Source organism: Belonocnema kinseyi, chromosome 9 (assembly GCF_010883055.1).
Source record: "Belonocnema kinseyi isolate 2016_QV_RU_SX_M_011 chromosome 9, B_treatae_v1, whole genome shotgun sequence".
Taxonomy (NCBI): domain Eukaryota; kingdom Metazoa; phylum Arthropoda; class Insecta; order Hymenoptera; family Cynipidae; genus Belonocnema; species Belonocnema kinseyi.
Window position 1 is genome coordinate 22,390,961 of NC_046665.1, and position 12,235 is coordinate 22,403,195.

The window sequence follows — 12,235 nt, forward strand, 5'->3', positions numbered from 1 at the left end:
ACATTTTAAAACTGCTTTTCAAATAAAAAATCCAGTATTAAGAATATCTCGTATCGTTATGTTACACAACTGTTCCCTAATAAATGCTTCTTGAACTCCAATAATCAGAGCGATCTGTAAATATGATTGTAAATATTTATTTTTCAAGATGTTGTTAAAAATTTAGCTTTCTTACTCTGGAACTCCTACGCTAGCACTTTCAAGAGAGCTTTTGAGACTTGATAGTTACTGGTATCAAACTTGTGATTTCGTTTGATCGTTTTTTTTTTAGCATGGAGTAGGTGGACCATGAAAGTCGATAGTGCTTTAGTTTGCAACAGTTCTCCAAAATATTCAATAAATATTTATTTTTTTCATTAATGTAACTCTTTTATTTTGTTGTGAGGCTACAAAGTTCTTGTGATACTTCAGGAAAACATCTTTTGATTTCTCAGGGATCAATTTATCCTTTAAAGACTTCAGCAAGTTACTCAATTCTGCAGGGATATTCTCTTCATAGTCACTTTAGTCATTGCATTCTGTGTTTGATGCGATGATCTTTAAATTTTCCAATGAAAAAGAAATTGACGATATAGGACGAGGTAACATTTTATGAGGTTATAAAGTAGACAAGAAAGGGCAGCAGCGCCTAAATTGGCTGCGTTTCTAACAGTCACTAGCGAGTAACTACAAGGTTGGTACACGTTGCTCGTCAACTATGGTGCTAGAACAAGCAGTGCATTAAAAAGTGCAGAATATTGGAGTTTTTGATACGAGGTATTACATAAATATCGAAAAACGCACCGACTTCCGAAGTTCCGTTCCTAATTCAAAATGTCGAGCGCGAAGAGACAGTGTCGGAAAGATTTAAGTTACAATATCTATGATATTTGAGAAAATGGAGTCGAAATGCACGCATGAAATGTACAAAAATGAGCATGAAGTGCAAGAGTAAACACGCTTGTCCGCGCAATGAAACTGTGTCTATGCAAAGGGCACATTTTTTATCAATTCTTTTGATGATTTTCTATTGCTAGTACAATATTGCTGATTGTAATTAATAATTTCATATACGTAGAATATTCAGGAGATATCACTTCTGTAAACCAGTGTATACTTGGGACAATGTTCCGCGTTTGGGCGTCTCTATGATGGATTCAAAAATTGCCTTTTTGGGGATATGTACTATTGAACAGGTTGCACTCTGTTAGGCACTTCTGGTGTATTCTCTCCAATCATTGGAATTTCTTTATAAGTTAAAAAATGAATTCCAGTAAATCTAATACATTATATTACACGAGTGGCCATAAAAGGCTGATTTCCAGTGAGGAGCTATTTTAGAATTAAACCGTCTACAATCTACCGTGTATCCTAAATATATCAGAATTACGTAGTTTAAGAGTAAATTACTTTAAAAATCCATAAATTACGGATCTGAAAATACAGAGCGTATTGGATTTAAAGCAAATGCATCTTTAAGATCGTTTATAAAACGAGGAGCTAAGAACGAGAAAGTCGCTTCCACTTTCGCAGTGCGGGCCCAAGGGACTGAAAACTTTCCGTTGGATTCTAGTAAATACTTAAATGGAGATCTCCCGCACCACAATGGCTCTAATGTTTGTCCTTTTTTCAGTTAACCAGATTCTGTAAAAGCGGGGGAGATATGAAAAAATTTTCTTATGCCGAACGCAAATTTTTAAAAGGGGGTTTCAAACGAAATTTGAAATATTGCAAAAGGCGTACTAAAATTTTTTTTCATATTAAAGGATTTTAGGTACAGTAAACTCATGACACTTCGAGTTTTAGGGTCTGTAGGGGAAGATCACTGGAAGTGTCAGATAATCCTATCTCCTTCGACATGCGAGAGCCACGCCGCGTTCAGTGTAGTAGGCGTAGCTGGCCGGGTATGTATGCGGGTGAGATGAGGCAAGGAGCGAGCACAAGCGAAAAAAGGGGAAATCGGGAAACAAGAAATGAAGTGTCGTAGAGTCTACTGTATTTTAATTATTCTCAAATGTTTTCAAAAGAACGGATGGGATTTTACAATATTTCAAAGTTTATTTAAAAATATTTCGAAAGATTTAAAAAGCTTTTACTTTCGGCCATAACATATTGAGAAATGGGTCACTTTTTCTTTTCTTGACCAATGACCTTGTTGCGAAAACTGATGACATCTTCTTACTCTACGTTTAGAATTCTTCTTTTCGCACCTACCAGTCATTTTTTCATCCCTATTTAAAAAAGAAAATATTTGATTATATGTGGACGTTTTTGTGAAATCTTCCCTCAAAATGGTAGAACTTTAAATAGGCATGAATAGAAGAGAATTACACAAAAAGATTAAAAGAAATATTTTACGAACTATCGTAAAATTGTAAATAAAACCGATTGGGCTAAACAATTTGCATGGAATAAAATTAGAGTGGCTGATTGAAATTGTAAAAAACAAACTGATTTGATAAAAAATAGCTACTCGTTAGTTTTTCAGGGCGCTGATACCAAATCCAAAATCAAAATTTAAAAATATTAAAATTACTCTCCCAAGTAGCCACTTCTATTCTAAGCGATTTCCATCTAAAGTTCTGCGATTTTGAGATTGAATATAACTAAACCATCTACTGTACGCCTTCGCAAAGGCACTACACTAAATAGATTTCCCACAAATTTGCAGACATGAAATTTATATTTAGAAAAGCAATATAAACTTGCGTAAATTTTTTGCTTTCAGTTTCTCAACACATGGAGTGCAACTACTTACAGCCAAACCTAGGAAAGGCTCAATCCGTTCGCCTTCCCTCGCCGAGTCGTAAAGTTATGCCCCGAAGACCACCGAAACCGAAACCTCCACCTGGCAATATCTCCAAGACAAAAAAGCTGCCGATGCCACTGCCAAATACAGAAGAGGCATGCATTATTCCTCAAAAGCAGTTCTCGTATCATCAAAGCGATTCTTCTATTGGTGCTTACAATAATTACGATGTGCCGAAGTCCATTCTCGTTCACCGTATGACTTCGGAGCAATTAGAATTTCATACCGATCCATATTACGATACACCCAGGAAAATTAAGGAGTGTATTGCACTACCCAATGAATATCCGAACTATGATACGCCACACATGTCCCAAGCCGTGGTTTTACAGCAGTGTGGTTGTCCGACGAAACTGGCACAGATACCTCGATCCTATGTCTGTCCCTGTCAGAACCTTCTGAACTGGGCAGGCTTCGTACTACCTTATTGTCGTCGAGGTGCTGGCATTGAACCTACCGGTGTCACCGTTCAACCCATCGGTTTTTCAGAGGAAGGTAAAATGCCCATCATCAACGCTAGTGGAGAAATTAAAATCTACCCCAAAAATCTAAATGGTTGCAAGGTCAACCACAATGAAGAAACTGATTTCACTGTAAGGAACGCGAGTGCCAGTTACGAAAATATCGAACCAATAATCAACACTCATCCAGACGCTAAACATCTTGACTACGTTAATATTGACTTTACAAAGTCTTTGGAGAACTACGAAAACAGCAAGAAAATGTTGTCAAGAACTGAAATCTCGCAGCGAGAGATGGAGAAGCTTATTGACGAATTGCAAGATACTGTTTTAAGTTGTGATATTGAAGAGAGCGGCAAGGCTGGCCAGAAGTGTAGAAAATCAGAGAAGAGAGAAGCTGATTATCTTATCATGGACGTCAAGAATCAAGTCACTAGAAAGCCCATTCTAGGCTATTTGCCGATGCAACCCGCGCACATTGCCTGTTCCAAGGAAATTTTGTTCCGACTCTGTAGCGGTGTCAAAAGTTCTAGCAATCCTACTTTGTCGAGGTCATACCCGCTCAAAGAAAGTAGAAAGAAATCCGAGATTGAGTATCAATTCCCGGATCCCCCAATATTATCTAGTCCATATCTCAGACGACGTTTAGTCAATGGAGATGACAATAATAAAACGAGTACTCTGCTACGGAAGAGATCCTACTCAGCTGAATCAGCACGTTATAAGGCTAAAGAGATACCTTCATTCCCATCAAATTTGACAATATATAAGAGTCCGAGCGGCATGGGCAAGGAAGCACTGCTTAAAGAAAGGGAAATTTTGCAGTGGAAAGTAAACGATATGTCTCTAATATCCCAGAAGCAATCATCTTCATCATGTTCTCCGGGATCATGCATCAGGATTCGAAGATCCTCTTCGGTTCCCTCAAAGACAGGACATAATCGAGATTCATCGAGCAGCAATGATTCAGGCGTTTCCACGGGGTCTCTCACACATATAACATCAGAATTTGTTGAATTTGAACACACAGTAGTGCCAACTTCTCAAACGTTGAAGAAAAAATCAAATGGTTTGATGGCGTATCACAAAATTATAAAACCGGTCTGTTTTCATAACAGTCTACCAAGGAAGTCCAAGTGTAGCGATCCGTTAAGGGAAATAACTTTCCAGTTTCAGAAGATTATGATCCCTATTAAGTCTTCCTCAGCAGGGGCAGGTATTCCTTCTTGCTTACCGAAGCAAATCAAAGAATTGGCAAGGCCTAATGAAGTTTTCAGTGCTACGTGCCCTGATTCACGCAGCACAAGCAGTGGAACATCTGACATGTCCGATTATATTGAGACATTGTCCATTTCGTCTCAGTCATCGTCTGATGCAGCGGATAGTTTTAGGTACATTTAAGTAGGGAAAAGTCAGAGTTAAATTAGTTTTTATTCTTTAAGAAATTTCCGAATTCTGAGGATCTACGTTTTAAAAAATATCTTGATTAAACTTGAGGTCCCTTACTTACATTATAAATTTTGTTTTTACATGAAGACTCGGAGGCAGGGTTGTGACTACTACATTGCGCCCACGCAGTGGCAAAGAATATCACAAAATTGATCGAAGTATCTTGGTGGATTCTAGGCGAAGCATAAATTCGCCATCACATAACTATGCTAATATCACCACAGTCATTGAAAAAAGCGAATCGCCATCGCCAGGTTACATGAGATGTTCACCATTTCAGCGATAGCCGTTGACTCGTGAACATTTCCTGTTTACAAGGTAAGTTTTAAATCTAAGAAGGTTGTGTTTCGATGATTCGAAAATTATTTGCCTTGTTTTTGTAATACGTCAATTAATCAAACTTAAACGTTCTGTTGTTAGGCCTATAAAGTAAAAAATATTTAACGACAGGTGTCAAGCGTGATTTAACACAATGTTTAGCATTCTCTTTGAAAATAAAATTTCTTTCAAAAAGGGCTGAAAATCAGGCAGTTGTCAACAGTGTGGTGCGCAGTGCTAAGAGTAAGCAGCAAAAACAAAAAGTTATCCTTATTTCACAAAACATATTTAAAACTTATGTTACTTGAAACGTAGGATTCAAAGGTGAAGTCCTCCGAAAGAAAAAAAAATGATCAAGTTCATAAAATGACAATTATTCAAAGTGGACATGCTTAAACGGAGCACGTCACATTTCGCTGATCAAAATGCGCTTTCCGCATTGACTCACATCACTTAGTAATGATCAGATTGCGCGTGCACAACGACTCGCAGGCTTTTTGGAAGAAAATTAATGCGTTGTTGCGTATTAATGCGCACAGACTTCTGACAGCACAAACGTATTCAAAAGCACGATCTCACTCGAAGCTTAAGACAGTTATGAAGATAAATGTTGACGAGCTTGCTATTTGAGTCTTTGACTAAGTCCATGATCATCCTCCACCTGACTGCCCTTTTCTCAGGAGGCACCTTTTGTTTATAAGCAGGCAAAAATTACGGAATTTAACTTTTTAATTCTTCAATGTACGACTTAAAAATAATATATTTGGAATCTATGAGTTTTTACGATTCCACGTCTATACATATTTTCTTTAAAATTTAAAAATTGTACATTCTGAATACATTATTCTCAAATCACTAATTGCAAAATTGAGCGTTATTGCAAGTGCCTGAGACTCAGACTCCGAGATGTGGTTGTCCTTAATGATGATGAGATTAACTATAGACTATAAAGTGAATATGTTGGTTTGAAATAATTCAAAGGTTTGATTACTGGTCTGTATATTTATTAAAGATGAACTAACTGCAAGATCCCACAGTATAGTTATTTAGAACAAGACGTTTCAACTATTCTTCGATAGTATTCATCAGTGTTACAATATAGAGACCATACATGACCTTTAGTTGATAATCTTCCATATATTGAAATTAACTTATATTGAAATAAGGATTGATAATCAATATAAGTTAATTTCTATATATGGAAATTTATCAACATGTATGGTCATTTATGGTCTCCATATTGTGACACTGATGAAGATTATTGAAGAATTATCGAAACGTGTTGTTTCTTAAATAGCTATACTGTGGGATCTTGCAGTTAGTTCATCTTTAATAAATACATAGACCAGTGATTAACACTTCGAATTATTTTATACCAACATCTTCACTTGTTACTGACCCTGGTCAACACCATCAAATCTTTAAGAAAATATATACTGCAAACTGTGTAGCCAGGTTTTCCAAATTTACTGGGTGCAATCTATAAACCCCACCTGGCCGGGGAGAGCCCAGGATAAAAAAAAGAAAACCAAACTACAATAAAATGGGTGTGCCACTTACCTGTCTTCAACATGAACGCTATTTCTTTTTAGAGTGAACCGAGTTCGCAGGTCTCACTCTTTCAACCTGCGTACAACCCCCGAAGCTCGTTTAATTTGTTGAAGGCGCCAGGTAGGTTACGACCTACCCGAGACTCGAGAAATCCGTTTCAATTTTGTTGTCCTACTAGCAGGTCGACTAGCTCCTTTTAATTCTAGCACAAAGGGAAGGGGGGGGGGGGTACAAAAATGGGTTTACGGGAGCGAGAGAGAATTTTACTAAGCGTTAGACTCTTTAGCTCTCAAGCCACAATGAATAAAAGTAGGTTACAATTTAGGCTCTATTTATTTAGCCGTACAATTTCTCTCTGCAAATACACAAATTTAACCTAAAAACAATCCCATGCCCAGCTGCACCGGGTAATATAAAATTAGTGTGACATACTGCCAAAAAATAACCCCTTGATTTTCAAACCCTCCAAAAATTAATCTAAGAAATTATTCCTTTGCAAGAAAGAAACAACAGAGGAATTCTTTGCTGTGAACCCTTACATTACAAAATGATCGCCCGAGACTCCCGCGTTACCACTCACGCCAGCCGGCGTTCTTTGTTAAGGGTCCACATCAACGGTTTTCTTGCAAGGCGCCCACCTCAACTAGGCTACAGTCGGGCTTCGAGTGAGGCGAATTCCAACTGCCTGGTGTCGAGGGTGTCTCAGACGTTTGACCTTACTACGTGGCTACGAGGTTACAGCCACGCGGAAAAAACCGAAAACACCGAGTGAAGGTCGGTCACTGAGACTGAGGAACACTCGCGGGAATAATGGCATAAGATCACCACCCACCTTGTAGCCACCTGGACAATTCCTCTTTCGTATTATGATCCATTCCGTAATCCGCTCATTTTTAATCTGTCTCCGATTCCACCCCGGTGTCCACCGTGACAACCTTCTCCGTCGAGTCAGTAACCAAAAAGTGACAGTTTTTAGTCTGCTGCTTCTCACTTCCGTTCGTTTTCCCTCGAGCTTTCGTGTTTTGTGTCCGACCCGCTGATTGGTTCGTCGCGCGTGCTCAGAAAGCTAGTGCAATGTGGCCGCATTCCGGCCTTAAAGAACATGTCATTCTTCTGGCAGTACGTAATATGGCTACCTTCCCACCTTTGCCGGTGTCTCGTCGCCTCACAATCAACACTGTCGTCTGCCCTAGTGTTGACAAGCTGTCAGTTTCTCGTGTGTCCATCCTTACTGATGGCTTTTTTTTAAAGTGCTGGAATTGTTGCCCAGGAATCGGTCGATGGACGTAGTGGCCCTTCGTCTTCTTTGGTCAGCCTCGGTGCCGACCTTTTACATTTTGGGGTGTTCGGCCTTCACTTATTTACAACACGGTACGTTGGCTCGGATAACCCAAATTATAGGTAATGGTTATCGTATTACAATAAAATTATTACTTAGTTTACCCTCTTAGTCTAGATTCGGATCCTGACTGGACGGATCATTTATTAAATCTGTATTTGTGGGTGGTTCGATTTTCGCGTTCGGAGGTCAAGTGTGGCTTCAGCGAGACTCCGGAAAGTTGTTTTTACATCTTTTCGTTTTTATTACATAAAACCTGGTCATAACTGTTCAATCCTATAAAAAAACTTACTTTAGGCAGGAAGTTCCAAATAGTTTAATCTACTCATTGACATAAATGTAAGTTTATTGTTGTCTTGAAGTGGGTTTAATTCGTTCCTGAGATTGAATTTTTAATATACAGTGTGGACTTTCAGGACACAATTATGATGAAATTAAGTTTTGGGTAGAAAAGCTTCTACCCTGCCTATTTTTATTCGCCCATTAGCCTATTTCATGTTCAACCATCACCATTCTCATATTATTGCTTAAATAAAACTGTTCAGATTTTAAACTTCTTCAAACAAATTACATACACCAGGAATAAAAAAAGGTGGCTTTCGTATATCTGATTCTGAGCTCTCCAATTTCAAAATGACTTATTTGTTGAAGTTTAAAATTTTTACCTGCTTACTTACAAAAGTCTTACATGTTTGCAGGCAGAATCTATTTATTTTTTCCAAAAGTTTATGCACATCTTTTAAAATCTCTAAAAATATGTTTTATTAAAATGAAACCGTATGCAAAATTTGAGCTTAAAATAATGAATAGTTTTTGAGAAAAGATATTTGTTATTAAAAAAGGTACTGTTGTTCATAAAAGTATGGACATCGGGAGGTTTTTTTTAAATTTCAGAAAACTTTTTGTGTTGATTACAAATGTTGCATTAAAAGAACAGAAAAAGCACGTCTGATGCTTGAAAGGCAAGTACACATTTTTATATCTTAACTAATTGTACACCTACTGACATAATTCTTTAATTTAATGTAAGCAGTATTTTGTTATCTTAAAGTTTATTCAATAATGTTACAAAAATTATTTCAGCAATCAGCTCCCACTCCACCTTCATAAACTGTGAACGATCTTGGTCGTTAACAAACCGCTAGTTTAAACAGTATTCTCACAATTAATTTTCTGACCATTTTACTACGATCAGTATCAGTATACAGTTAGTAAATGTTAATAATAATTGTTAATAATTGTAATAATTGTTAATTGTTAATTGATGTGTGACTTTCGAGCGATATCGATTACGAATGAATTTGCGATATTAAGTGAGAGATGGAACAATCCGGCAGTGCGTAGTTCGAGCGAGCATGGTCGAGGTGATCGAGCGAACGGTTTCCAAACGAACGATCGTCCCTTATGTAATCTATTGGCTTTTGTTTCCCATTAAAGTACTCAGTTTTTGATTACAGTTTTTGGCTACAGTTTTATTATTTTAATTCGAACACGACCGGCCCACTCATAAATTGTTATAAGAATCTTTAACATAATATTTACTAATTTTAGCTGCGTATCTTGAAAATTACGACTGCAATAAATGTTTAAAAAAATTAATTAACATACAGAAAATATTTTCATCTTAAAATCATTTTTAAATTGTAAGTTTCGATTGACTTTAACCCCGATGGTTTAGGATGAAAATTAAAGAAGTTATTCCATTTGTTTACGAGAAAAATACGTGCTATTCTTTTGCAGACATTTTCAACTTACTGAATACTCAAAAATCCATTAGCGGCTAAGTATACGTGACACTATAACTCTCTAGGATTAAGATTTGTCGACTTTTGTAGCTTTGCGATGGGCTAAAAAAAATTAGCCCCACCGAATCAACAGGACCTTTTTTAACAACAAATAGCTTATCTCAAAAACTATTTAATATTTCGAGCTCAAATGTTGCGTATAATCAAACTTTTTTCGCAAATCAGTATATTGATCTTTTGGAAAGAGTCCATCGAAAATTTCTTCTATCTTTACAAGATCCTTAACACTAGCTGGTTTCATTTTATTAAACTTTTGCGTGAATAACTGGTAATCATGGCTCCAGGTGTCCTCGTTGGCTTTCTTACACAGGTGTTAGCATCGGACTATACTGTCCTTCACAGCCATATCAAGCTTCTTTTTAACATTTGTAATATTCGTGGAGATGTGCAAGACTCAGGTTTGAAATTGATGCATCGCACATGTTGGTGATGAGTCGCATCGTACGGGCCATCAGATGTTGAGTTTCCTCTCTGTTAACTGGCTTCATTAAGCAACCTTGCGCAACCTTCTTCAAGAAGGTTAATCCTCTCTTGCTATCACACTGATGAGAGCCCCCTTGTTCAGCTTAACGACATTCCACTCAGTTACCTTACGTCTTTTTTTCCTTATCATTTGGTTTTACTAAGTCGCAAACTTAATATCAAACTTACTGGTAGTCTCTGACCGCTACATCCTCGAACACATAGAATTCGGTAATGATGGCTGCTGTACCCGCATACTGTTTGCCTTCCATCGGTTTTATGAGAATGACTTCAGGGCATGCCCTTTGGCTTTTCTTTCGCGCGTATGTTTTGTAACGTGCACTAACTTACATTGGGAAGTAGTGCACACTCGAATCCATCCATATACCACGTTGACAGCGCTGGGGGGGGGGGGGTATCGCAAAAGACCACGATTGTCCACGAGGGTGACTGGTTATATCTGACCTAAATCCACATGGGCATGCGTTTGCCTCAATCCGCCCTTTGTTCAGATTTTCTACTTTGTATTAGCTTTGTATTTATGCTTTGCATTACGGATATGTTTTCAATAAAACCCTATTTTCTCGACAATTCACAGCTTTTTTTTTTGCTTTTTTGTCTTTAAATACAAAGAATATCCATATTTTCATAATTGATTAAGGGCATCTGATACTCACAGCTTCCCTGGCTTTTTTTCCACAAAAAAGAAAATTATTAAAAACTGAATTCGGAGATGCTATAAAATATCATAACGGACGTCCCCGGACTCTTTCTTGAGGGATAATAACAAAAAAAAATGTATTGTGCTAAATAAAAATTGTATGCATATATTATTTTGAGGTTACGTCGTTTTTCATCTCTGCCTTTCCGATAATCTGGAAATTATTTATGAAATAAACTTTTTTGATTGACTGCAAACAAGTTTAGTTCCGGGAGATTAGTTACTATGTTTATTTGTAAGTCCAAAGTTTTCGGCCAAAAATATTGTGTAGCTTGGAAGTAACGCTCGGGCGAATTGTAACACATATAACCTCGAGATATACACTCACGTTGTTAGCAATATCAAATATTTTCTGATAAAAAAAAAACACAAAAAAAAGTGTATGGGGGCGTCCGTTAGCATGTTCGGTATCGTTTCCCAGTTTTTAAAGGCAAAATATTTCTTATCAAAGGAAAAAAGCCGGGGGAATCTAACACTGAAAAAATCGATACTATTTCGTAAGCGCTATACAAATTAACCACATTTTGCTAAATTAAAACTTTTTTGAATTAAACTACAAAAAAAGTGTGTATGGACGTCCGTTAGCATATTCGCTATCATTTCCCAAATTTTTAAGACAAAATATTTATTATTCTAGAAAAAAAACCGGGGGAACCTAAAACTGGTAAAATCGACAATTTTCTAAGTATCACATGCCCTCTATTTATATTTCAAATTCATTTACTTTATTACTACTTTAAAAAATATTTTAACCTCTTAACCCGTATGATATTTGATCCATGACGGTCATGACACATTACGTAAAATGTACAATCGCGCCATCGAAAATCGACAATTGTCTACTGTATAATACTTGTCTAGTTTTTTAAGTAATTAATATTATCCACTGTTAATCATTATTTACTGTAGGAGACTCTACCATACGTTTATGTATTGAATGTCTGGCCTCATTGGTTCCAGTACTTTCAATCGTTTTTTAAATTGATCAATATAAACAAAAATGCATTATAATTTAAACTGAAATCAATTTTTTATACCAGAAAATGTAAAGCTAGAAACGAAGAACGTTTATCAGGCGTGAAAAATTCATTATAGTTATTAGTTTTTGAATATCTTTTCAAGACTGTAATTGCAATTACCGACTTCACGTGGCTATTCAGACATATAGCCTTGATATATAGTAGGGTGGCCCAAAAATATTCAATTTGGTATTTTCGACCCGCGTAGTCGCGAAATCGTTCTCTCGCGGTAATAAATAAATACATCTTTTTTATTTTGAATAAAAATGATTTTTAGTACGCCGTGTAGTATTTTGAAGTTTTCTCTCGAGGTATGAATTAA

At 36.8% G+C, this 12,235-nt stretch overlaps 1 protein-coding gene across 4 annotated transcripts in view; it reads left to right on the forward strand.

The window, feature by feature from the left end:
• LOC117180810 overlaps window positions 1-12,235 on the forward strand; it is a 308,700-nt gene that overhangs the window by 224,946 nt on the left and 71,519 nt on the right. For all 4 annotated transcript variants that reach the window (XR_004468047.1, XM_033373331.1, XM_033373330.1 and 1 more), the window contains exons 5-6: window positions 2,708-4,640; window positions 4,786-5,016. Coding sequence is in view for 3 of the 4 variants with exons in the window: in XM_033373331.1 (XP_033229222.1) it covers window positions 2,708-4,640; window positions 4,786-4,984 (2,132 nt within the window). In the remaining variant the exon portion in view is untranslated. The remainder of the gene's footprint in view (window positions 1-2,707; window positions 4,641-4,785; window positions 5,017-12,235) is intronic.